The sequence below is a fragment of the Dermacentor variabilis genome, chromosome 11 (genome assembly GCF_050947875.1).
Source record: "Dermacentor variabilis isolate Ectoservices chromosome 11, ASM5094787v1, whole genome shotgun sequence".
NCBI classification, from domain to species: domain Eukaryota; kingdom Metazoa; phylum Arthropoda; class Arachnida; order Ixodida; family Ixodidae; genus Dermacentor; species Dermacentor variabilis.
Window position 1 is genome coordinate 50,232,861 of NC_134578.1, and position 27,905 is coordinate 50,260,765.

A 27,905-nucleotide genomic window follows, 5' to 3' on the forward strand; every position below is an offset into this window, starting at 1 on the left:
TTATGAGAAAAGTATATGTTTAATATATATATTAGAGAGATTTAGGTTAGGGGACAGAACACCACTGTGGGCCCTTCGCATTCTTTTGGGCTTGATTTAGGTTCTTTTGTACACCCAGTGGTTTGCGTCCCCCAACACTTGGGTGCAGCTTGCATCCCCATAACTAAATTTCTCTATTATGTGCTACATTACAGCGAGCATGTCACTTTTCTCAATTATAGAAGCTTCCTCTGCTAACTCTCATGGCTTCCTTGCACGACACCTACGATTGTGTGCGAGCATGTCATGCCTGCTGACATACGTGGCCCTGCACAAGTTGCACATGAATGCCTTGACTTGCACGTGTAGCCGTTGGATGTGCCTCATCATGGTCGATTTCCTACCATCGAATATGCACTTGCAAAATGGGCACTTTGTCTTGGTGCGGTCAAGGTGAGATACGATATGAACCAGCGTTGCTTTCCAGTCTGCACAGGTCTGTGAACACAGGACACACTGGAATGGTTCAGGCCAGGGGCACGTCAGTACATGAGAGGTTAAGGCCTCCAGCTCGTCGAACTTTAGTGAGCAAAGCGTGCAGGCATAGGTAATGACTATGAGAGAGCTTTCTGTCTGCTTGCTCAAAGCTGCGTCAGCATCATTCCCGAGTATATAGTCCTCTTTTGTGATATTGTCAACTTCTGCATCTTGCTGTACTCCATTGTTGGTTTTCCTTGAATTACTAGGCACCAGAGGCACTGCTGAAAGAGAACAAGAAGATTATGTGTTAGGCTATGAAGGTGCTTTCAATATTTGTGAATGATAAAGAGCAACACTTCTACAGATGAAGCATGCATTCTTTCAAAACTCCACCTGAATTTGTTTGGCAGCAGAGGGTTACTTATTAGCAGAGCAAACTCAAGAAAGTTCCTCTTAATGTTTGGGTCCGAGCTGCCACATAAGTACGCTATTATTCCATCACAGAGTTTGAAGATATTTTCGTGTGTTAGAGCCACATTTATATTCACTAATGCCAAGCAGATGATGTCCAAATCTTGCAATATCACAAGGCTCCACTCATGGTAAGACTCGTGTTTGCGGCATTGCAGATATGCAATTTTGAAATCCAGTCTAAGTTAACATTTCTTTTTAGTGCCCCCATAAATACATTGTTGATGATGATTATTCACTTACAATGCTTTGAGGGTGTACCCTTGCTTCTATATTGTTGTACTGCAGGCATAAAGAAATAGACACACAAAGGCACATTAGACAAACACACACCATTACGTGTTTGCAGAACTGTGTTTTTGTCTAAAGTGCCTTTCTTTGTACCCGTTCTTCTGCCTGCACTACAACAAAGTAGAATATGCCATACCAATGAGTCCATGTAGCTATTCGTACCTTTGCTTGGCAATGGCAGTTCCAGCAGTGGAGAGGCACAGCAGCTTTCTTCCAGATCATCAGACTGCGTCCACTTGGAGACTTTCAGAGTGAATAACTCAGTCTGTGTCGATTTGGAGATGCCTTCCTCACACCATGTGGACTTAAAAACAATGTCTGCTTTCTGGTCACACTGCATAGCAGCATCCCCTTGCATGACTGTGGTGGATCTTGCAGGCACTGACTGGTGCCTACTGCAATCCGCAAGATTTTGCTTTATAACCTAGACAGAGAGAGAGAGAGAGAGAGAGACATCATATGATAAAGCATAAAGCAACATTGTTATGGTGCATTTGAACAGGACCGTGCACACAAGAGTAAGACGAAGAGGAAGTGGTAGACTGTCTCCTAGAGCTGTGACCTTTGTACCAGCCTGCGTGATTACCACTAACTTTTGCCCATGTAAATAGTTGTAAATATATTTGTACATCGGGCTTCCTCTTCGTAGCATTTGGTGGAGGTGCGGGGTAACGACTCAGAATGGAGCTTCGCAGTGGCCGTTGCTTCGGTTCTTCACAGATGTCGCAGGAGACGGTGCCTAGTTCTGCAACGCCTGCGTCGACTGCCGTACTCATGCATCCTCGTGATCCAGGAAACTTCTGCGGCACCGATGGCACCGACTTCGATGACTGGCTGGAGATGTATGAGCGGGTGAGCAGCCACAACAAATAGGATCCCACAGTGATGCCGACAAACATAATTTTTTACTTAATGGGAACTGCACAAGTGTTCTTTCAAAACCATGAGATGACAAGGGACAAGCAGTATATCTCGTTCATCATAGCTGATGTTAGGTCTATAAAGAATGTCGTCGCGAAGCACGAACATTCTGGTGGAGTGATCTGATTGTCCTGAAGTCGGGCATTCAATGATTGACTGGAGAGAGTTATTCTTGTGCTGCTCAGTTAACAATGTCGCAAAAGTCAGAAATGCCCACAAGGCAAGTGTTGGCATCCTGTTCGTCGTCGTTGGGAGGATTGATGTGATGATGACACAAGCAGTCGGCATCCAGATGTAAGCGGCTGAACTCGGTACATCACAACGAAAGAATACTCCTGTAATCTGAGTGCCCAGCAACCAAGGCGACCAGTCGGGTCTTTCAGTGACGATAGACAGCACAGGACATGGTGGTTTGTGATAATAGAAAATGCGCGGCCAAACAAGTAAGGGCAAAATTTAGCCACTGCCCACGCCAGCGCGAGGTACTCGTGCTCGGTGATGGAAAAATTGCACTCGATCATTTGCTTTTTGGCGAGGACAGCACCTATGCCACGGCCACTGGCGTCTGTGTGAACTTGACTTGGTGCAAAGAGATCAAAGTGGCCTAATATCGGAGGCGTTGTTGACAAATGGATGAGGGTGTCAAAGGCGTCGGCTTGTCTGTGGCCCCAAAAGAATGCCGTGTCCTTCTTGAGGTCAGTCAGTGGCTGGGCGACATCCACAAAATTTTTAACAAACCAACGAAAATAAGAGTATGAGCCCTCAAAGCTGCCTACATCTTTTGCTGAGCAAAGTACAGGAAAGTTCTTGACTGCGTTAACCTTATCAGGATTAGGATGTATATCAACAGTACTGACAAGGTGGCCAAGAACTTTGACTTTGCGATGTCCAAAATGGCACTTATAAGAGTTAAGTTGAGGCCAGACTCCCTAAAGACTTCAAAAATAGTGGCCAAGCGACTGAGGGTGGGTTTCAAACGTAGGGGAAAATACGATGACATTGTCCAGAAAACATAATCAGGTGGACCACTTATAGTCCCGAAGGAAAGAGTCCATCATTCTTTTGAAAGTTGCTGGGGCATCACAAAGTCCGAAAGGCATAACCTTAAAATGGTAAAGGCCATCCGATGTAACAAAAGCAGTCTTCTGACGGTCGAGTTCATCAACCGAAATCTGCCAATATCGCGATCGGAGGTCGACTGAAGAAGTGTTTCAATCCACGAAGGCAGTTGAGGCCACTAATAATCCGCGGGAGAGGGTACACATCCTTTTTCGGGACCTCGTTTAGTTGACGGTAGTCAACACAAAATCGCCAGCTGCTATCATTCTTTTTGGCCCAGACAACCACGACACCCAAGGACTTGAAGAGGGCTCAATTACACTTTTGGTTAGCATCTTGTCTACTTCAGCTTGGATAGCACATAGTCACCGTCAGGAACAAATGGAAAGCACGTCAAAGGCATCTACATGGAGGCTTGAGGCAGCAACCGTACGAAGTCTACAGGACATAAACGAGGCTCAGCTGATTTTGGAGCACAGCAGTGAATGGGTAGTTCGAGTTGGAGGAGGCCAGCAATATTAATCTCTAAGGGCTAACTACACCAGCTGACCTGAGAACAGATACCCCCCACCTTTCTAATTTTATACAGTGAAGATTTTTTGTGCTGGAGCAGTCTGATCTTTCCACCAGCAGTTATAAATCAATTCAATGTTCGGTAGGCGGTCCTTTTTTTCACTACTGAAGGATGCATTCAACAAGAACCTTTAGTATGCTTTCACTAAATGCTGGCTGTACTTGACAACTGCTTTGGTTCAGTGCAGTGCCCTTTTGTCTTTCTTCTGGAAGATCTTCAATTGCAATATCCAAGAACTCACCAAAACATTCTGGCAGCTTCTCTAGAACAACAAGAAATCGGCAATGTGTAGCAAGAATAAGGTGAATTGGATATGAGAGGCCGATGGTGGATTCAGAGGAGGGCCTTCACTGGTCAGTGACCTATCATCATCATCATCAGCCTGGTTACGCCCACTGCAGAGCAAAGGCCTCTACCATACTTCTCCAACTACCCTGGTCATGTGCTAATTGTGGCTATGTTGTCCCTGCAAACTTCTTCATCTCATCCGTCCACCTAACTTTCTGCTGCCCCCTGCTACGCTTCCCTTCTCTTGGAATCTTGTCTGTAACCCTTAATGACGATCGGTTATCTTCCCTTTTCATTACATGTCCTGCCCATGCCCATTTTTTTTTCTTGATTTCAACTAAGATGTCATTAATCCGCATTTGTTCCCTCGCCGAATCTGCTATTTTCTTATCCCTTAACCTTACGCCCACCATTCTTCTTTCCATAGCTCATTGCGTCGTCCTCAATTTAAGTAGCACCCTTTTCGCAATACTCCGTTTCAGCCCCGTAGGCGAGTACTTGTAAGACGCAGCTGTTATACACTTTTCTCTTGAGGGATAATGGAAACTTGCTGTTCATTATCTGAGAATGCCTGCCAAACGCACCCCAGCCCATTCTTATTCTTCTGGTTATTTCAGTCTCATGATCCGGATCCGTGGTCACTACCTGTCCTAAGTAGATGTATTCCCTTACCACTTCCAGTGCCTCGCTACCCATCGTAAACTGCTGTTCTCTTCCGAGACTGTTACACATTACTTTAGTTTTCTGCCGATTAATGTTTAGACCCACCCTTCTGCTTTGCCTTTCCAGGTCAGTAAGCATACTCACGGTGACCTATACTCGGGGAGAACTTTCTGTGGCTATGAAGGGAAAGCTACGGAGGCAAAACGTGCATAAGTGAGAGCGCATCTGAAAAGAGTCCTCCGTTTTCATCCACGTTACAGAAAACATAAACATCTTATTAGCAACAGTTAAATAAGACACAACACCCTACTGAATGTAAAAGCTTACTTATTTTGCAGGTTTTCCCTTCAGCGTCTGGGCAAACGCGCAACTGTCGCACGTGGAAGCTGCGTCGATTCACCATCTGTTCCGAGCAAACAAAAGCACTGTAAAATGCTGGCGGACTACTCGGCATGGTAACACCTGTTTAAAAGCTCCGTCCCGTAGCTTTCCCTTCATAGCCGCAGAAAGTTGTCTGCAAGTATAATCCTTTTCCACAACTAGGGTACCACATTGTAGATTGCATTGAATCTCTGTAGATATTTTCCAAGATATTTACGTAGGTGGTCTGTGCTACGTGATTACGTAATGCCTCTATGACTGCTGGTATCTCTACTGAATCAAATGCCTTTTCTTAATCTATCAGAGTCATATAGAAAGGCTGATTATACTCTGCTTATTTCTCAATAAAAGCCTATTCGATGTCTCCTTATACCACTTCATATTATATTTTGTTTTGATGAGCTCCCAAGGCTAACTATTTAATCCACATTCTGGTCTTAGGTTTACTTCCAGCCTTGGCCATGTTTCAACCAAACTTTGCATTTCTGAATGTAAGCCCCAATGGCATTACATTGTTATACCTCCGTAGCGCTCTTTTAATAGCTGCATTTCCTCGCTAAACGTGAATTTCAGCCTTCCCCCTTCCAGTACACGTTGCGGAGCGAAAGGCGCCCTCACCGCGTCTCACACGCGCACCCCTCCCCTCCCCCTCCTCACTGGGGAGGGGGAGTATGGATTGTTCATTTCGGCTGTCGCTGAACTGCTGATTGGCTGGGTTGGGGTACCAGTGAGATGGGAGACAGGCGCCCTTAACCAGTTTCCTTCTCACCGGCACAGGTGCAGCCAATTGGCGGAGGCCGAAATGGACACTAATACCCCCCCCCCCTCTTTAATAAATGAACAAGAATACTTGCCACACTGATATCTGGCTACTATCGGAGATTCTGAATCCATGTGTGGCGACTGTCGCTGTGTTGACAATGCTACAGTATCGTGCGTGCTGCGTGGGAAGGCGGCTGGACTGTGAATTAGGTTGAGAATGCCAGACGACTATCACGGTAGTCCCACGATTACACCGATAAGGCAACACGGAGGTCCTTCTTGTGCCGGTTCCTGGCTTACAAATTCACAAAACTCCATGCAAGATCCCCACTCGTCTACACCACGGTCTACACTCGGCCACCATAGCTGTTGCTTTAACGCTTGGCTTGGCTCTGTCATGCTAGCCGGATAGATAGATGGATGGATGTTATGAGCGTCTCCTTTGAAACGGGGTAGTCGGTTGCGCCACCAAGCTTTTCCTATTCCTACCCAAGTTAAACAATAAAAAAAAAACACTATGAACTCCCACACCCAAATTTTCTGATCCCGTATTGCTAACTGTGCTTTAGAACGTCTCTGTTTTTTGTCGTTTCCCTACTTTTCGCCCACCAATCTTGGCTTAACCAAGCTAAGCCTGGCCATTTTTTTAGTCGCGACGATCAGCGACGATAGCTTGTACGTTTTCCACAAGCACTGCTCCTGATGGATACATGTAAGCGACAAACGGAGGCCTCAGGAGAGCACCTGAGGTTATATCAAAGCAGGCGGCGCAGGATTTCCAGGGCACCCAAGCGGTGGCGGGCGGATCAAAGCTGGAAGCAGGGCGCGCCCTGTGCGTTGGGGCCGCAGAGGCCGAAGCCTGCCAGGGGGTGTTTGCATAATAAATTGGCTGTTCGCGATAGTGTACAGCCGATCTTATATACTCCCCTGACACGCGCAGATATATGCCTAATGTGCCCGATATGCCTAATAAGTGTACTGGCAGGCCTTGAGAGCTTTATCGGACGTGCCTGTGGCAATTAAAGAGATTCATTCTTTCTTTTTTTTTTTTTTTTTGACGTTTTCCCGGCCCCTAGGGAGTCCAAAAAATCATACGTTGACTGTACAGCTGACCAATACGATGCTTCAAATAGTCTGTGGGGCGAAAGCGTGGCGGAAGGAGGATGAGAACAGAAAGGAGCGACGCACATTGAGGAATGAATGGGAAAGGAAGCATGCCGCTGCCTTTTTGAAGGAGCTTGAGCTAAAGAAATAATGTGTTGGCTCACGCCCGGATGCAGGTGTCCCTCATCCAAGCCAAAATAAACTCTTTAAAGCAGTGAAACCAAACACTGATATGTTGTGTACGGGCTGGACAGTTGAGGTTGACTTTCCAGCTGGTGAGAGAGAATCTTAGTTGTGAAAAAGTTCAGGCCGATGAGCTTGCTATCGGTTAGAAATATGTCATTTTCGAAAATATTTACTTCTGTATGCATTGATAAGAACGGCCTGCTGAGGTGCCAACACGCAAAGTTTTGCCAGCCAGGTGCGACAGCGGTCGACATTTTCTGGAAAGCCACCGTCATCCTCTAGCCAAACGGCGCCACTAAGTTTACTGTGTGCGGAGGACAATACGCCGCATCCGTGACTCTTTGTCGCGGGATTGCCGGGATGAGTTTGACGAACCAGGCTTTGTTACTGAACACGCCACCGCCGATCTGGTCTGCCGTGAGCGGGGGAGTTCTCGAGGGAACGTATTTGGCGGCACCGCCCCACGCACCTTTCCAGACGTAAGCCCCGAGTTCTGCGAAGAGCGTCTGGCCTCGGTGGAGACCGTGAAACCTGTGCGAAAGTATGTGTGTGTAAGCCCATAGAATGGTAAGCCCACAGAACAACTATACAAACTGGTAAGCCCACCCGCCAGGGTTGCCAGGTCCAAAATTTGAAAAGTAGCCAAAATATCTCGGAAAGTAGCCAAAAAAGTAGCCAACTTTGGCCACATACAGAAATGTAGCCAAAAAAGTAGCCATGCTATGGAAAAACGTTGCCTTTACTTTTATTATGCAACTCTGAAGACATTATCACAGCCCACACTTAAAGCTGCTTTTAGTAAATGTAGGAACATACAAAATACCATGAAACGTGTATAAATGACTACAGCTAAGAGCGCTTTGATCAGCATGTAATATGACTAGAATATTATCACAAATCAGAATCACAGCTGCAGTTCAGGTGTAAATGTTTGAGTTAATCTTGGCACACATTTCTCGAAAAATGTCAAAACTTGAGGCATCCTCGAGCGATCGCTTTCACGATTATTTACGTGCGATTTTGCGTCTTGGCATCGGACGCGTCGCAGGCCTTTTGTTACGCTCTGCTATTCTAGTACACTGTACCTCTGCAAAGTGAGATGCCCAGTCGCGCGAAATCTCGCAAAAGTGATCGTATTCCCGAATACAGCTGTATATTTTCAAGCTGGGAACACACAAATGGACCGACTACGCCGAGAGCGCGCCGGTCAGACCGGCCGCTGACATGTTGGTAGCATGTTTACGTTTATCCCGCGACCAGCTGTCCAAGTGTTCGATTTTGCAAACTTCGGGCAGCTTCGGGTTGTCTTGGGATCCCACCTCACGTTGACTTCGAATCAGGACCGGCACTAGCTGGCTGTCGTCTGCATAGAGTTTACGGTCTGCAATGTCTCTGTGATGCCTGGTGTAGAACCTTCGCTATCACTTGTCTTTGGTTATGGCCGTCTGGCTGCCAGCGGGGTGCCAGAACTCCGAAAATCGAAAAAGCCCAATGTGCGGAAGGCCTGACGCGGAACGCCAATGCGAAGATGGAACACGCTGTGAAGTCACCAGTGCGAAATCCTTTGCATGGAACGAAAGCGCCCGATTCAGATTGACGATGATGATGGACCAACTCGAAAAGATTTGAAGTGTCGTCATTGTGGGTTGGCCTAAATATTTGCTAATGTTGCTGCATAATATGAGGTACACAAGTTTCTATCCAATTTTTACAATAGTCAAACTATTTCAAAAGTAGCCAAAAAAGTAGCCAAGTAGCCAAGGCATTTTTTCCCTGCCAAACAGCCTCAAAAAGTAGCCAATTTGGCGCAAAGTAGCCAAATCTGGCAACCCTGCCTCCCGCTAAAAGGCGGCTCGGCTACGTTCACTGGTCGAACGTTTTTCCTCACCTAGGGATCTGGGGAGGACAGTGTGTTTATATATAAACAGCTGTTGTGCGGCTGCTTAGTACTTTCTCTCGCAGTCACGCTAGACTGATGAACTTCAACGTCCTTATGTAGGTACTGTAAATAAACCCATATTCCTCGTTCTCGATGAGAAGCAGTCCTTCCCTTCAACGACGTCCTCAGCCTGAATAAGTTGGACGACGGCATGGGCCAGCTACCATCTAATTCATGCCAGACTCTAATCTTGACAACTGGTTACGAGCGGTGGGATTGACCTCCCTATCCTTACAGCATCCCTTTTTCATTCGTATTTGAAAATGTTCGACTCGATTTGAAATAGGTTTTACATTTATTCGAATGTAATTTATTAGCTGTGCATTTTACTAACATCTTCCTTCTGTTTTCTTTTTTGAATAATATAGTATTACTTCTTACTATTCAAACTGGATTAAATTATTTTTTGTTTCAACATGCTTACTAAAGTGACAGCATCAGGCAACATAGTGTCAGCCCGTCTTGACATAAAACGAAGTTCTGCCTCATTCAGGGAATTTTGCAAAGCAGCTCAGGGAAAACGTGGAAAACTCGGGGGAATTTGGAAATGTCAACTTGGTAGACACCCTATGGTCAGAGCGACACTCCCACACGTTATCACTACAATCAGCTGATCCACTGACTGTGAATTGTGGCTCATAGGAGCAACCTGAAATTGAGTGGAAAGTATCGCTATAAAGTCGCTGCCTTTGAGTGATTTCATCGAGGAGCTATGCATTGGAAACCTCTCTTGCTCATTGCAACATTGCGAGATAAGTTGCAAGCTGTGAAGTGTTTTTGTCCGAGTCAACCCACTTTTTTGTCGTACGTGCACCTGGTGCCGGCCTCTTCGTCCTGCTCTGCTTGGATTATTGGCAACTCCAACTAAATGCTCGCCCCCTAGCGGCCTCGCCGAGAAACAGTCCATCCAGGTTCATGCTTGAAGCGAAAGTGGGCTTCCTATCGCAGAATTACCTGAATGCCTCATAGTTCTCAAATCACCGTGATGCCGCCACGCACAAATCCGAAAATGAAAAAAAAAATACGGGTGTCGGAAGACGTGTTTACCATCACGAGTGTAATAACGGTGGAGACAGAAATGTATGATTGATTTCAGGTTTCTTTTAAAGGAGCAGACGAGACGCATTGGAAAGTGACTAGGATAAGAAACCTTGCATCGAGAAAAGGCGACGACTGCTACTATACCAGTTTGTTCGAAACACTTCACTCGGTATTTCTTCCCGGCGAGCAGAACATTGCTTTCAAAATCTTGCTGCCATTTCAAATCGTGGCGTGTGCTTCGTTTAGGCAATTGCCTTAATAAATTACTATAGCGATGTATGTTTAAGCTTCCTTTGGTTTTGTCTGTTTATAGCTTTCTGCCCCAGCATTAGTGTTACTACTGCTTTAGGCAGCAGAAATATTCTCGCTAATGTACTTTAGTCTGTAGGCACGGTAGCAGGAATGATAACTGCCTCAGAAGGTCCGAAGTGGATCATGAGACACACGCTATGAGGCCACATATCGTTTCCATAGCATGCTTTAGCTTAGCGGTGCAAGAAGATACTGTTTTCTCATTCAGCGCGTTGTCGGTTTATTTGCTCGCAAGAAATTTAGAAGCAACAGCAAACAGCGCTTGTTCCATCTTTAGAGCGTTCGATCTACGCACAGTGCCGCTAGTTCACTTACTGAAACTGTGCACACGCCTAAGTTCCATTACAACTGGTTCAGTTCATTTCCAAGTCGCGCACTTACACTAATACAAGTGACTTTGCCTGAAAGAAAGCCTTCACTAAATTTTGGAAAGCTGGTGGAAGAAACTCAACTTGGTTCGATTGGTTGCTATTGACTTTTCGTGTTTCACTAGGCTTCGAGAATTTCGACGGGCGGCGGTTGTCTGCTGTGTTCACAAGCCCGAGCGCTACCTCGAACACTGCGTTCTGTAAGCATGAACGAGCACCAGTCATCGGATGCAGACAACATTACCACACGTGCTTTCCTGACTCGCGACGGAACTCTAATTTGTTTTTATATCCCAAGACGTCGCACTGACGAGGTAAAATTAGTTTTTAGCCTCAGTGCAGAATATCCGTATTTAGCTTCTGAAATCAAGACGGACATTACCGCCTATATATTGTGAGATGCTATATGTGATATACAAGACGAGTCACACTGTGGAGTTGCCTATGAAGGTTAATATAGTCGAGTATTGTACATGTACCAGTGGAGCAACAACGTGAACAAGAGCTTTCACCTTTCGGAGACCTGTTACACACAAACACCTCCCTTTTTTAATCCTATGGCTTGCTTGAAAGGGTGTTTGTCCTGAAAAAAAAAATACAATGCGGCTCACTGGGCAGGCAGGATGTTGGCACACACAGCGCAGCTATTTCTGTGTTTTCTTCACTGCAATCCTCGAGACTGATCAAAATAAGGTAATTGGCAGCAAGGACCCTTTTGGCTTTGACGAAACATCTCAGTTCGATGCCACGAACAAGAAACGTGAGCGCAGCACCAAGCAAAAGCTGCTGTGAACCTGGATGTCGTAGTCAACTTGTTTATTTTGACAGTGTTGCCAACACAAGTAACGGATTCTGGAGTTGTCAATACGCAGCGCCCACGCCTCTACACACACACACACACACACACACACACACACACACACACACACACACACACACACACACACACACACATGCACACACGCGCGCGCGCACACACACACACACACGCACACACACACACACACACACACACACACACACACACACACACACACACACACACACACACACACACACACACAGGGTGTCCCCGCTAACTTTCGCCAGAGTTTAAAAATATGCAAATGCCACATAGCTGGACAGAACCAAGGTAATTATGTTTGCCGCAGCTAAAATTAGCTGAGGCAACATATATATATATACACACATACATACATACATACATACATACATACACAAAAAAAGAAGTCTGTTATAATAAAAGCATATGTTTAATATATATGTTAGAGAGCTTTAGGTTGGGGGACACAAGTCGCATGTAGCCGTTGGGGGACACAACACCACTGTGGGCCCTTTGCATTCTTTTGTGCTTGATTTAGGTTCTTTTGTACACCCAGTGGTTTGCGTCCCCCAACACTTGGGTGCAGCTTGCATCCCCTTCACTAAAATTCTCTATTATGTGCCACATTACACTGAGCATGTTACTTTTCTCAATTATAGAAGCTTTCTCTGCTCACTCCCATGGCTTCCTTGCGCGGCACCTACGACGGCTGTGTGCGAGAATGTCATGCTTGTTGACAAACGTGGCCCTGCAGAAGTTGCACATGAATGCCTTGACGCGCACGTGTAGCCGTTGCATGTGCCTCATAATGGTCGAGCTCCTACCATCAAATATGTACTCGCAAAATGGGCACTTCGCCAAGGCGCTGTCAAGGTGAGATGTGAGATGACCCAGCGTTGCTGTCCAATCTGCACAGGTCTGTGAACACAGCACACACTGGAATGGTTCAGGCCACGGGCACGTCAGTACGTGGGAGGTTAAGGCCTCCAGCTCCTCGAACTTCAGTGAGCAAAATGTGCAGGCATAGGCAATCACTGCTGACCCTGCATTGACTATGGGAGAGCTTTCTGTATGTTTCCTCAAAGCTGTGTCAGCATCCATCCCGAGTATATAGTCCTCTTTTGTGATATTGTCAACTTCTGCATCTTGCTGCACTCCATTGCTGGTTCTCCTTGAATTACTAGGCAACAGAAGCACTGCTGAAAGAAAACAAAAAGATTAGTCTGCTAGGCTGTGAAGGTGCTTTCAGTATTTGTGAATGGTAAAGAGCAACACATTTACAGATGAAGCATGCATTCTTTCATAACTCGACCTTAATTTGTTTGGCAGCAGAGTTACTTATTAGTAAAGCAAACTCAAGAAAGTTCCTCTTAATTTTTGGGTCCGAGCTGCCACATAAGTACACTATTATTCCATCACAGAGTTTGAAGATATTTTCGTGTGTTAGAGCCACATTTATATTCACTAATGCCAAGCAGATGCTGTCCAAATCTTGCAATTTCACAAGGCTCCACTCATGGTAAGACTCGTGTTTGGGGCATTGCAGGTATGCAATTTTGAAATCCAGTCTAAGTTAACATTTCTTCTTAGTGCCCCCATAAATACACTGTTGATGATAATTATTCACTTACAATGCTCTGAGGGTGTACCTTTGCTTCTACTTTGTTGTATTGCAGGCATAAAGAAATAGACACAGAAAGACACATTAGACGCACACCATTACGTGTTTACAGCACTGTGTTTTTGTCTGTGCCTTTCTTTGTCCCCGTTCTTCTGCCTGCACTACAACAAAGTAGAATATGCCGTACTAATGAGTCCATGTAGCCACTCGTACCTTTTTTTGGCAGTGGCAGTTCCAGCAGCGGAGAGGCACAGCAGCTTTCTTCCAGATCATCAGACTGCGTCCACCTGGAGACCTTCAGAGTGAATAACTCAGTCTGTGTCGATTTGGAGATGCCTTCCTCACACCATGTGGACTTGAAAACAATGTCTGCTTTCTGGTCACACTGCGTAGCAGCATCCCCTTGCATGACTGTGGTGGATCTTGCAGGCACTGACCGGTGCCTACTGCAATCCGCAAGATTTTGCTTTATAACCTATACAGAGAGAGAGAGATCATACGATAAAGCATAAAGCAACATTGTTACGGTGCATTTGGACAGGACCGTGCACACAAGAGTGAGACGAAGAGGAAGTGGTAGACTGTCTCCTAGAGCTGTGACATTTGTACCAGCCTGCGCGATTATTGCTAACTTTTGCCTATGTAAATGGCTGTAATTACATTTGTACATCGGGCTTCCTCTTCGCAGCATTTGGTGGAGGTGCGCGGTAACGAATCGGAATGGAACTTTGCAGTGGCCGTCGCTTCGGTTCTTCATGGATATCGCAGGAGACGGTGCCTAGTTCTGCAATGCCTGTGTCGACTGTCGTACTCGTGCATCCGCGTGATCCAGAAAACTTCTGTGGCACCGATGGCACCACCGTCAGTGACTGGCTGGAGATGTATGAGCGGAGGTAAACATACTCCTTCTCAGACTCTAGAGGCTGAATGGCGATCCTGAACTCTTGTTCCCTTGCCCGGCTATTCGTCGTTATCTTTGTCTTCTGCATAATAATCTTCACCCCCACTTTTGCACTCTATCTGTTAAGATGCTCAATCATTTGTTGTTACTCGTCTGCAGTATTGCTGAACAGACAAATGTCATCGGCAAACCGAAAGTTGCCAAGATATTTGCCGTCGACCCTTACTCCTAAGCCTTCACAGTTTAATAGCCTGAATACTTCTTCCAAGCATGCAGTGAATAGCATTGGAAAGATTGTGTCTCCTTCTCTGACCCCTTTCTTTATAGGTATCTTCCTACTTTTCTAGTGCAGAATTAAGGTAGCTGTGCAATATCTGTAGATATTTTCCAATTTATTTATGTAGGTGGCCTGTACTCCTTGATTACTTAATGCCCCTATGACTGCTGGTATCTCTACTGAATCAAATGCCTTTTTGTAATCTATCAAAGCCATATAGAGAGGTTGATTTCTCAATAAAAGCCTATTCGATGTCTCCTTATACCACTTCATGTTATATTTTGTTTTGATGATCTCCCAATCCTAATTAATCAATCTACATTCTGCTCTTAGGCTTACTTCCAGCCTTGGCCATGTTTCAACCCGACTTTGCATTTCCGAATGTAAGCCCCATAGCCATTACATTTTTATACCTCCGTTGCGCTCTTTTAATAGCCGCACTTCCTCGCTAAACGTGAATTTCAGCCTGCCACCCTCCCAGTACACGATGCGGAGCGAAAGGCGCCCTCACCGCGTCACACCCCCCTCCCCCACTGGGGAGGGCGAGTATGGATTGTTCATTTCGGCTGTCGCTGAACTGCTGATTGGCTGGGTTGGGGTACCAGTGAGATGGGAGGCAGGCGCCTTAAACCAGTCTCCTTCTCACTGGCACAGATCCAGCCAATCGGCGGAGGCCGAAATTGACGCTAATACCCCCCCCCCCCTTTTTTTTTTGTTTAATATATGACCAATACTTGCCACGCTGATATCTGGCTACTATCGGAGATTCTGAATCCATGTGTTGCGACTGTCGCTGTGTTGACAATGCTACAGGATCGTACGTGCTGCGTAGGAAGGCGGCTGGACTGTGAATTAGGTTGGGAATGCTAGACGACCAACACGGAAGTCCCACGATCACACCGATAAGGCAACACAGAGGTCCTTCTTCGGCCGGTTCCTGGCTTACAAATTCACAAACTCCATGCAAGCTCCCTACTTGCCTACACTCGGCCACCATAGCTGTTGCTTTGACGCTTGGCTTGGCTTGGTCATGCTAGCCGAAGAAATTCACGAGCGCCTTCGCGACAGCGTACGGAAAGCATGACAAGATTGGGCATGGCCACTTTGACAGCGATGTAGCCATGCTTTTTCTATTGCTGTCATGATTGCTATTCATTTTCGTGCAACGTTGGTGGTAAGAGCGACGCTCCAAACTCGTTATCACTGAAATCAGGCGATCGACCGAGCGGGACCGGTGGCTGATATGAGCGACCTGAAATTAAGTGGAAGGTATCGCTTCAAAATCGCGGCCTTGCAGTGACTTCAGCGGGCGGCTACGGATAGAAGAACTGGGAGAGCTTGGGAACTCTTTTCCTCGTAGCGATATCGAGAGCCCAAACTGCGAAGCATTCTTGTCCGGGTCAACCCAGTTCTTTTACGTGCATCTGGTGCCTGGCCTCATTCGCGAAGCAGCCAGTAAAAAGAAGCAAACCACGGTTTGGATAGTCATCGTACATGACTTCTGTCGCAAAAGAAAGTACGTAGAAATGCATAATTAACCATGACATTGATGCACTTTTTTGAGCGCACGCATGTATTGTCGTAGCTAATGAAAAAATCACGGCCAGTTCTGTTCTGTGAAAACTGTTGGAACAGCGGAGCTGTTCTTTGTATTTTCACGGAGTGGAACGCTGGCCGTAGCCTTTTTTAAGTTTTGCGTACGTCGTATCTCATTCATTATCGGGGCGTTCTGTTTGTGTTGTTGGTCTTGCCTCGCCGTTGAAGCTTGAGTTCCTTCCATGAGCACGGCTGTGTGATCGCTGTGGTATACAGCGAGCGGCGCACCTACCGGCTGCAGGCCAATCACGTTCGCGAAGACCAACGCAGGTGCCCCTCATCGTAGTTGGCTGCTTGCCCCACGCATTGCTAACACACGTTAATCTAAACTCTGTGCGCGCATGTACTGTACAATCCAGTTCTCCTGTAAAATGTTGATGTTGAAATCCTCGATAACTACTATTACACTTTAGTTGGGTCAGGCTACTGTCGAACCAAAGTCTATCGCACACCTTGCAGCTTTGCCCAAAATGCCATTCCCAGAATTCCATCTTGAACCGCCCGTCGGCGCCGCCGGTAGGAATCTCCCTCCGGTGGCGCCCTTCAGCGGGCTCACTCTCGCGAAGTTCAGGAACTTTGTTCCGGCGCTGGCGATGTGTTTCCGCGTCCCTGGCGCGCACTTCGGGGTCGGCCTCTCGGCGCTGCCTTTGAGCTTCTGCCTTTCTAGCTCGCAGCTCCGGGTCGGCTTGCATCCGTTGCCGTTCAGCTTTCGCCTTTCTAGCTCGTAGCTCCGGGTCGGCTTGCATCCGTTGTCGCTGAGCTGCGACTTCTCTTGCGTACGCTTCGGGGTTAGCCTCTCGGCGAAGACGTTTACCATCGGCTTCTCCTTCGCGGACTTCGGGGTTGGCTCTGCGACGGCGGGCCCGTTTTCGCGCAAGCTCTCGCTGGCGATCACGTCGGGCAGCTTCTTCCTCGGGAGTATAAGCAGTCTTGGCCATTCTCGAAGAACGAATGCGCAGCAGGAACGGACTTCTTTTGTTTATGACCCACCGAGCTTCTCATTTATTGACCTACTTTTGGCAAACGCGCATTGGCTGCCGCCCTCGCCCCCCTTCGCGCAGCGCAGCCGTCTGCCTCACTCTCGCCCCTCTCGGCGCGGCGCATGTCACTCTTGCACCTCTCGCTCCCAGGTCACGTGACCAGCGTGACGCCAAGCAGCACGACGGTACAGGGTCGACCAAGAACAGCTCCTCTGTTAAAACGGTTCAGTGTATGCGATCATTGCTTACTCCATCTTCATTAGGAAGACGGTTTTATGGGCTCTTTTTTTTTCTATGCACAGCTATTCAGTTCATTCCAGATGTATTTTTTTCATTCATATATCTGTTTCTTCATTATATCCGCGTTCGCTATATCAGGGAAGAAATACATGAATGCCTATGGAATATGGATGGGACTGGCACTTTTCTTTACTCCTGTGGCCTGCAAGGGTTGAAGCTTGGTTGATTTGGTAATGGTGTGTTTTGATGCTGTTCACAGCCCACACAGGCGGAGGAAAATGAATAGGCGTATTGAAAGAGTGATATATACAACGCCACTGACATGCGGAAAAAGGTGTGTTGGATAGACTGGCAAATAAATGACAGTTTGCATGAGCACCACAGTGTTCACAATGCTGTGGATTGTCATCTGGGCATTCACTGCTGCAACTGTGATTGCACACCTCCTTTTAATGAATGCAAAGTGAACTTGTGAAATTATTGAGGTTGAAATGATAAGCTTTGTGACATGTGTTAGTTCACGTTCTGTTGCATCCCCAGAACATGAATCAATATCAATATCTTGCTGAATTATGAGGCAATTAGTTCTGAGCACATGCAATAGAACATGCCAGCTGATGTGTATCAGTTGTTCTCCTTTGCCTTGTTTTCTTTTCACTGGTGTATACATTCAATTCTTCATGAAAATAAAATCAGTTGGGAGTCATCGCTCATTTTTGCTCTGCCCATCCTATAATCTTCCTTAGTACATGTGCATTGTGAACACTAACAAAATCACTGCAGCCGTTCACTGTATGCGGGCGCACTATAACATTCCATTCTACTGCATTCAGGTCGCACCATATTTGTATTTCAAATTGTTTCGAACAATGTGGTGCTATATCGTACTAACAGCCTTCAGTGAATGCAATACGATATGTGCATGCGGTAAAGTACAGTTCCCTTGTTCTATTGCTATGTGTAGCAGATAACTGAAAGCAGTTGTCACAAGCTCCTTAATAGACTGGATCCGACTCGATGTCCATTCGTGTTCGGCAAAACATGGATGTATCTAATGATGTAAATAAACCTTTTTTTACCAAGTGGACTCCACGCAAACTTTATATCCCCTCAAGCACAGTGTGTACAATGGTGCACATCAGAAGTGGCACCACGTCGTGCGCCCGCCTTTGCTTCAAATGGAATGTCACGTATGCACCGAGATATGCCTTCTATGATGATGATGATAATTATCTGTGGCTGCACCCTTTTTATCAAGCGGACGCAAAGTTTGCATCCTAGCTGAGGGAGAAAAAAACAAAACACACGCACTGACACAGCACTTCACTGGTTCGCCGTTCTGATTTGCGTCAGTCTCCACCTTTGTTGTAGTCCATGCTTTGTGAAGGACATGGTGGTTGTGCTGCATCCATTGTCTTTCGTGAATCCAAGTGCCTGTTGTATGCTGGTGTCCCCTTGTGGGGATGGTGAGAGCTGCCTGCAGTGAAGGACGAGATGTTCGATTGTTTCAGCATGTTGCCCACATTTCCTATGTGCCACCATCTGGACACTGGGGGGTGGGGTCGAAGCGCTGGTGGTATACAAGTGTGAACAGTGCTCCCGCATGGGCCTCAAAGAGCAGAGCCCTGCCGCCACCATTGTCATACTGGGGTTCCATAGCGATTCCTCCCTTGTGGGCTCGGCACAGCACGAGTGTTGTTTTTCGCTTGCACGCTAGTTCCCCACTGGGAGGTTCATGCCTCACTTACCCACTCTCGCGCTGTTGGGTCGCTGCTTTGTCTGGTGTCATCAGCATGTGACCTGAGTACGCCATATTTCCGACAAAGCAACTGCATTCAAGTTCTCCACTGTGTCCCAATGCCCTGGAAGTACAGGTATCAGAGCATCTTACGTGCCGAGCAAGTGTCGCCCATGCAGCGAAGCTGTTGCGCAAAGCTAATCTTGCAACTTCTCGGGCCTGGAAAGAGGGCCATCCTACGTCCCCCTGCACTGCCTCCACTGCAACATGGCCATGGCATCCCAGCGCCAGTCGGCCAACCTCTCTCTGGGCACGCTCAAACCATGCCCGCAATGTCGCCGACAGACACAGCACTGCATTGGCGAATGTCAGGCTTGGCACGTACACTGCCTTCCATAATTCGCGCACCATCATGAAGCAACGGCACCCCCACAAACACTGTCTGTGTATCATGTTGCTGGCTCATTGGGAGGTCTGCCTCAAGTGTGCCTCACGTATTGCGTAACACCACTGGTGCTCACCCTTTGTGCTGAGTGTAACATCCAGGTATAGGTAGGCCGTTGCTGTTGGGATGGTCTCATTGTCTGGTAGGTGGAGGGTCTCAGTGCAGTTTTCGCTTCTGGAGAACCTCGGGACTGGTGACTTCTTCGAGTTGAAGGCAAGGCCAGGGATCTTTAGGTGGTTAGCTGCTACATCAACCAATTTCTGTAGTTGTCGTTCATCCTCGGCTAACAGTACCAGGTCATTGGCAGAGGCAAGAGCTGGAATTGCCTATACTTCGGGCATGCCCTCCCAAGAGAACTGAAGCTTGAAGCCAGTTTTGGATCGGATGATGGCACATTCCAGTTCCGCTGTATATAACATATACAATAGTGGAGAGAGTGGACAGCCCTGCTTCAGTCCCCTCCACACTGCCACAGGGCCAGTATGGATGTCACCAAATTTGGTCATGACAGTGTTGCCCCAGTATAGACGCCTCAGGAGTTTCACTAGTTCTGCTGGCATTCCTATGTCTTTCATGCACTAGAGCAACTACGAGTGTGGCATGCTGTCATGTGCCTTCGCAACGTCCAAAAAGCAATCGAAGAGGCCTCGTGATTCCTTGCGAGCGATCTCAATGCACTGTGACAGTATCAAAAGGTTGTCCCCCAGGCATCTGTTTCTGCGGAAGCAATTTTGCAGCTCTGCGAGAGTGTTCTTTGCTTCAGCCCATGCAGTCGGGCAGTCTTTTATGACTAGCACGAAGACTCTGTAAAGCACACTAGTCACTGTGAGGGGTCTGTACTCTTGGATTAGACTCCCATTGCCACCTCTCTTGGGTATCAAGCACATCCTTCCCTGGTGGATGGATGGATGGATGGATGCTATAAGCGTCCCCTTTGGAATGGGGTGTTGGGTTGCGCAGCCAAGCTCTTACTATATTGCCTAATGTCCTACCTATGTTAAAAAAGAGAAAGGAAATAAAAACCCACAATGAATTCCCATAACCAAACTTTCTGAACCCCTGTTGTGACGGCGCAAGCATGAACTCATGTAGCCACCTGCAGGCAGCTGCAGAAACCAGTGTTTCAGGGATGGCTGCTGGATGTTGCCCACCCTGGAACGCATAGATTTTCATAAAATAATTACTAGAGGGAACCTTGGCACTAGTGTATATGGGAGCTGCAATTGTGGTGGCTCAGCCACCATGGGAATTATGGGAAGTACGTGTATTTGCCTAAACTTCGTCCTTATGGCTTCAAACGACTTTGTAAACTTGTAAATTTCAACAGTGTACTGTGTATCAAATAATTAAGTGGACATTATTAAAATTGTCAGATGGTAGCAATTGAACACAGGACCTCTAGTACAGAGTCCTGATATTTAAACCGTTACGCCACTGACACATGCATCAACAAGTGGCATAGAATGCCCTTATGAATTTCTTGCAGGTGAGCCAGCGCATTGAGATGCTTGGCACGTTTCAACTTCACCACCTCAACAGTTGAGAAGCTGCACTTAGTCGCAATCGTACGTGTTCGCTGAGTATTCTGCAGTTAGAAAAGTATAGATCACATTGAAATATAGGACAATGAAGACAAAGTCTAAATAAACAAAGCCACAAGAGCGTCTGAATCCACAGGTATGGAGATCAGACAAATTCATGTACTTCCCATCCTTACCATGGTGGCTCAGCGATTGCAATGCCGGAGTTCCCTCCAGTAATTATTGTATGAAACTCTATGCTGGAACACACCACTGACCTCCCTGAAATGCAGTTGCTGGCAGGCGTTGACACAAATTTATGCTTGCACCGTCGCAGAAGCAGCTCGCATCCCCATAAGTGTAGGCAAATTTGCACTTTTTCGAAAAGTGAAAAAGAGTTGAAAAAGAAAGGGCACGGAAGCTGCAGCTTCTAGGTTACTGAAGAGGAAGACATGGTCATTGTTCTCTGGTACGACAATAGTCGGGTCAACATAGCCTCTACAGTTGTAGGACTAGGAAACATCACAGAAGTGATGAGACGGAGTGAAGCAACCAAGGAATATGCCGACATTGATTGTCTGTCCGCAGGTAACTGCTAAGTACAATCAATTTATGGGTGGCGTCAACGAGCTCGACTTTTCAATTAAAAAAACTTCATTTTTAGGAAATGGCTGGTAAAAGTAATCTCTCACTTCATTTGGTTCACAGTGTGCAACAGCTGGCTTGAAACAATTGTGACGCTAATGCAGAGGGACTCCCCAAAAAGGAAGTGAAAGATGTTATGGAATTTCAATCACATACTGCATGGAGCTTGACTGCAAGCAACAGGACTGCACCAAACAGGAGGGAAAGACCAAGCGCCAGCTTTCCAAAGCCTGTCCAAAAATCACATGTTGGCACTACACAAGATTTGACGGCAATAACCACTGGCCCAATAACATCAATGCCAACTTCCCGCAAAGATGTTGAAACACAGGCTGTGTTTCGAAGTCTCGGGTTTGCTGTTGCAAATGCGGAGTTTTCCTTTGCCCAAGTGCCACAAAGGATTGCTGCTATGAATATCATGTCAAAAAGTAGGAGTCTTTGAAACAGGCAAGCTGAGAGACATTCAAACTGCACTCTTAAGTACTTCTGACAAATTAACAGTACGTGAAAATAGTCGTTCCTTTTGTAAGTAGTCATCAACATGCTTTATGGCCTGGAGGCACTATGTGTACAAATGTTCACATTGCAAAACATTTTTCTTGGCTCAATAAATATGTTATTATTTATATCGCTCACTTTGGGTCACTACTTAGAAGCAATATTTGAAGAAATCAAAATTTTTCTTTGTTTTTGTCTTATTTCGCACCTGAAGAGGATATTTTTGAGAAAATATTTTAGTTTTCAATACAGCAGTTTCACTATTGTATAACCGTAAAGCCAATGTAACTTGAAAGTATTATCAACCTCATATGAAACAAGTTGCTTGTGTGATGTGCTAGGTGGACTTACATTGGTAAAAAATTTGCAAGGTATGGGTACGAGTCTCGCTTTTGCATCTGCTTTGTTTTCTTCTCTGTGCAGACCAAAAGAAAGCAACCTGTCTCCAGCCATCAACATGTCTCCATGGCTGTTGTATCAGCTAAGGCTGTGCATTTGCAAATGGCAATGCAGTTGAATGACAGAGCAGATGTCGCAGTCGGGCCCTCCGGGATCAACAGGTCAACCCAGACACCACCTTTTGCTACCTTGGTTACAAGGGTGAACAGCTGGACAGATACCGAAGATCTTGTCAGCTTCCAAGACACTGGCTTCGAGCCACACGAAAAAGCAGGTAAATGTTTTTAAGCTGGAAAAAGTAAACCACAGGTGGCGGACGGAATCAGCTGGTAGTCAGATTCACTGTCAACATAGTAGCAGGGAAAGGTTGTTCAGTTGCGCTCTCCCATATAATTTTGTACCAACACAAAGGGTTTTTTTGCCTTCTAAGACTTCTTATTGCAGCTTGACAGCAGACTGCTTAAGTAGCTCTGTCAAAACTATAGAAAGGTGAAAGACAGTGCATGTCTCAAAAACCAGCAATCATCATCCTTTACTGTCACAATCATTGTGTTACTACTGAAAGCCGTACCCAGGAATGATTTTTGGGAGAGGTTCCTTAAAGATAACTGCGGCTCATTTCAAACATTATGTACACTTAGTTGTCTTAAAGTGTAAACCAAACCCTTCGCTGACATAATATCGTGAAAAAGTGCAAATACTTGTCGGTAGACGTTGAATGCCTCATGCGTGACTGGTTTGTCGTTGACCTGCTCTACCCACTCGCTTGTTCGGCTAGCTTTATTGAAACCCAAAACTGACGCTTCAGGATGCACTCGCTCAATATAGACAGCATGAAAGTGCTGAAAACAAGAAGAAACTGCAAACTGGAAACTCACAACGAGGCAACGTCAACGCCATGTTGCGAAATCAAACCAAGATGATGACCTGGTTACAGTTTTGGGAAGCTTGCATAAGCAGAGAGAACCAGCACTGTGATCAGCCTCGAGGCAGATTGAAGGGCTCGCGTGGTTGCTGCAGCAATGAACAGCATTCACACTCAATCTGTCATGCTCAAAAAGCAATCTGAAACTTTTGCAAAAAACGGGGACATTTCGCGTCAGGTTGTTGCTCCGGGATGAAGTGTCTCGGACACATCCAGCTGCCTTCCGTCGAGTTGTCGCTCGATGAAAGTTGGAACTTTGTAACACATGTAAATGGCTACACCATTGTCTACAAAATAGACTCTGGCATGGATGTTCCCTGTTGTGCCCCGCTCTTTTTCGGGATCTTCCGCCTTGCTTGAAACCCACTGGTGGATGGCATATTTGTCGGGGATGCTGTAAATTGGACTTGCTCGATACGTTTCCTGCTACCCCTTGCTGGCTAGGCCACTTTATCAACCAAATAACTGCACGGCTATGCCGTGATAGTCGTGCTTTGGATAGCCTACTTCGTTAACTCTGTAGGGGCCGCCAGTGCCACTGTGATGCCACTATTGCCTCCAGCCGCAATGCTACTGTTTGCAGGACTGGGTACGATGCCGGAAGCGTACCACATCTGCATTAAGCCTGAGGTTGTGCCCTTTTTCCCAATGGCTGCAAGGCAGATATCCCTTCCGCACAGAGGGATGGTGAAAGACTAACTGGCCAAACTGTAGAAGGAAGGTGTCATTCATCGAGTTGACAAGCTCACACCATGGTGTGCAAGTCTCTGTGACAGAGGGGGTAGGACAATGACAGTGATAGGCTCATAATCGTAAATACAGAGTATATCTGGGTTGTTTGTTACTAAACCACATTTTTAATTATCAAAGATAGTGCACGGTTTCCTGGTGGTTTTGCTTTTTGTGACGTACATTAGCTGTTTTTGGTAATTTAGTTCTCATGTCCATTCAACCTTGCCATTAAGAGGTTCTTTTGGTGGGTTGATATGATTATGTTGCAGATGCATTTAATGTGCTTTTAATTTGTTTGCATAAGTGAACACCAATTGGCTGCAACTTTTGCTTGAACCAGACTGTTTCTATGCTCATGCAATGACTAATAAATGCAATGAATAGCAGTGGAGAGATTGTGTTCCCCTATGTTGACTGTCTTCTTAATCAGCATTTGCCAACAGTGTGACTGTCAATAAGTTATGCCACATCATAGGTCGAAAAATCCTAGCTGTCCTAGAAATATATCCCAAAGGGATTATTCATTAAGCAAAAATCAATACCCCGGGTCTCCTGCATCATACTTACGCTTACAACTTATTCAATTCTCCTCATAAAGCGCAAGTATGTTTTTCTCTATCTGGAAAACATGGGTCTGGCATACACTGCTGCACACGCCTTAGACACAATTGGTGAGTAGTGTCTAGCGAAAATGCATTCAGCCTGCGTTTGTTGGTTATTGTATTTTAATAATCTTTTGTTTCATTGACATCTTTTTTATCACGTAGATACAGCCCATCTGTTTGTGGGATTACTTTTTGCAAGGCTTTGTATTGTTACTGCAATGTTATATCGCACAAACGTATGATCGAGACGATGAAAGCTAACCAATGATTGTAATTCACTAGATCTGGACTCCAGTATGCTGAATGGAGAGAAGTGTGTGCACTCGTGATGGCAATTCCATTGTGACTTTTCATATACTGCCATATTTATTAACCACGAGTATCATGCATATAGCCTGTGACTTTTCAAGTATTGCTGTAGGATGTGCAAATATCACAATTTTCAAATACAAATCGATTACGAATGCTTAGCTTCGGATATTATATAATAATATGTGCATTCATTTATTAGCAAGTTTGGTTATCTTAACATGTTGGAACATCACAGGCACATTGTCTACGGTAAAAAAATTTAGCTGTTATACTAAAATATTGTGTATTTGAATAATGTTAACTTGGGAAGTTGAGTAATTCCCACTAGCTGTATGCTATTGCCAAACTGAGCCTTATTAAATAGCATCAAATGCCTGTAAACTCGGATGCACTTGACACGTACTGTACCAGCTGGTATTCATCGCATTTGCTGTCAAGCAATGAGCTCGGGATTGGGGCATCGTTGTTGAGGATTGGCTAATTGGGCCTGAATCTCCAAAAGTCGAGTTCTTATTGCAGTTGGATTGTTTTGTGCAGTGTCCCCGACCCTTTTCGTTGCGCTCTGAATGCACCCTTGCTGTCTGCAAACCCGTGCGACTTGCTACCGAGAAGCTGGCTTTTCCGCACAGCTTAGCCCTGTAGTGGCTGAGCAAGTTTTACAGGCGAAATTTCTCCGGCAGCACAAAAATATAGTTTAGCACAAAATAAGACACATATTCTTAGTTTGTATGGAAATAAATGCTAAGAACCTTGTTTTCTCCCGCATAGGCATCGCTATATTCGACTTGTTTCGAATCTAGTACGAATATGAAAAATGTTCAACGGTAGTCGAAATATTCAAATATTCGTACACCCTAATTACTGTGTCTCTAGACAGTTGTGCATCTGTAATGTGCACATGATACCGCAGTCCTTAGTACTCCTAAAGAAGTGCTTAGATGGGCTCGCAATTGTTCAGGAGCCTTATGACAACACGCAGGGAGCTCTAATTGGAAAGGTTTGTAGAAATATCCGTACATTGCCCTCTAGAGCATAAGTATGGATGGACAGCATATAGCATGCGTTTCGACCAGCTCTACAAAAATATATTTTTGTGGATAATGTTGATTTTAACCTTTGAGCCATATTTATATTAGTCATTCATATTTGCAAGAACACATGCCCACATGATTGCCACTCTAATGGCTGACAACTAAAATGTGCAACTGTGTGTCGAAGATCCACCTGATGTGTTGCTGATATTTTACCAATCATTTTCATGTGCAAGTACGAGCACATTAATTGGCTCAATTTATATTATTTTATAAATGCTGAAGAACCTTAATTATGAGTGTTCATCCTGTGTCCACTCAGATACCTGTGTAAGTGTCCATTAGTGGACATTCTGTGAATACCTTTTGGATGTCCAATGAGGATATCACTGTGGCAAGCCGTTCAATCTTAAATCAGGTGACCCTCGTATATGCGTGATGCTTGCATGGGCTTGCAACAGCCCAGAAGGCATTACGGTGACACCCCAGGGAGCCATAATTGAAAAGGTTTGAGACTTGTGCATATAACTATAACCTTATCCCTATAACTAGGGATAAGACGCGGAGTATAGAATCCATGTGAGATCACAATATCTGTGCTGTTTGTATGCTCCTTTGTGCTGTCCATGCTGGTATAGTAATTAAGCAATTGAAGTAACGCGAACATTTCTGCATTTTTCAGGTGCATCTATTTTCTCCAATGGAATACCAAAAGAGATGGATCGACCCATCAAAGTTAAACGGTTTCAAGAACCATACCACTGCCACCTTTGCCCCTACGAATCAAAGGACAAGGCAATGTTGAGTCGACACATGCTGACTCACAGTGGAGAGAAGTCCTTTGAGTGCCCCGCCTGTACAAGGAAGTTTGGACGATTCGAATCGCTTAAGGATCACATGCACACGCATAGTGGAGAGAGACCATACCAGTGTACCATGTGCCCGTATAGAACTGCTCATAGGAGCACATTAGCAGACCACAAGAAACGACACACCACTGAGGAACTCCTTTCGTGCGATTTGTGCCCTTATGTCACCATGCGTCGTACAAATTTGGAGAGGCATGTGATGACCCACAGAGGCGAAAAGCCATACAAATGCAATGAATGCTCGTATGCTTGCAACCAGAAAAGCAACCTGATCCGCCATAACATTTTGAAGCACGCAAGAGCCCACTTTGACACGTAACTCTTGATCCCTCTTTTGGGAGCAATAGTGCATCATTTGCAATACACCCGCCGTGGTTGCTCAGTGGCTATGGTGTTGGGCTGCTGAGCACGAGGTCGCGGGATCGAATCCCGGCCACGGCGGCCGCATTTCGATGGGGGCGAAATGCGAAAACACCCGTGTGCTTAGATTTAGGTGCACGTTAAAGAACCCCAGGTGGTCAAAATTTCCGGAGTCCTCCACTACGGCGTGCCTCATAATCAGAAAGTGGTTTTGGCACGTAAAACCCCAAATATTATTATTATTATTACATTTGCAATATTCTTCTCGGAGAACGCAATAAACTGCCAACACTGAATTTTTAAAATAAATCTATATGCTGTTATTACCTTTGACGTCGGCGTGATTGACTCGGCTGGTTTACACTTCATACTGCCGGCTTTCTCCCAAAGCTTTCACCGTGGTTCGAAACAGTTTGTTGCCAGACAGCGGTGCTTTTCTGTTTTCTAATGTCGATTAGTAACTAGCTGATTTTTGTTTAGGCTAGCAGTATTTTAAGTTGCTTTTGTTGGAGTGTCAAGTTCCCCTCTGAAACGACACACAGTACAAGGACTGGGGGGAATCAAGGGGC

The 27,905-nt window shown here is 45.8% G+C and overlaps 2 protein-coding genes across 13 annotated transcripts; one reads left to right on the forward strand and one right to left on the reverse strand.

The window, feature by feature from the left end:
- LOC142564179 (uncharacterized) lies at positions 1-16,975 on the reverse strand. Of its 10 annotated transcripts, none has more exons than XR_012824515.1 (4): positions 5,962-6,257; positions 5,054-5,129; positions 1,384-1,645; positions 1-740 (listed from the first exon to the last, which is right to left on the reverse strand). XR_012824515.1 is itself a non-coding variant. In XM_075675079.1 (3 exons), exons 1-3 carry the CDS (start codon positions 16,973-16,975, stop codon positions 241-243), a joined length of 1,245 nt encoding a protein of 414 aa, XP_075531194.1. In that variant the 3' UTR covers positions 1-240. The 10 variants fall into 10 exon arrangements, 4 of the variants coding, with proteins under 4 accessions (XP_075531194.1, XP_075531193.1, XP_075531192.1 ...); XR_012824516.1 differs by lacking the exon at positions 5,962-6,257 and adding an exon at positions 5,726-5,744; XR_012824517.1 differs by lacking the exon at positions 5,054-5,129 and having other exon boundaries at positions 1-737.
- Positions 15,536-27,844, forward strand: LOC142564182 (uncharacterized). Of its 3 annotated transcripts, none has more exons than XM_075675082.1 (3): positions 15,536-15,615; positions 22,527-22,776; positions 26,790-27,844. In XM_075675082.1, the coding sequence occupies exons 1-3, from the start codon at positions 15,583-15,585 to the stop codon at positions 27,293-27,295; spliced, it is 789 nt and encodes a 262-aa protein (XP_075531197.1). In that variant the 5' UTR covers positions 15,536-15,582; the 3' UTR covers positions 27,296-27,844. The 3 variants fall into 3 exon arrangements, with proteins under 3 accessions (XP_075531197.1, XP_075531196.1, XP_075531198.1); XM_075675081.1 differs by lacking the exon at positions 15,536-15,615 and adding an exon at positions 16,989-17,240; XM_075675083.1 differs by lacking the exon at positions 15,536-15,615 and adding an exon at positions 17,280-17,591.
- Positions 27,845-27,905: the final 61 nt, after the last annotated feature.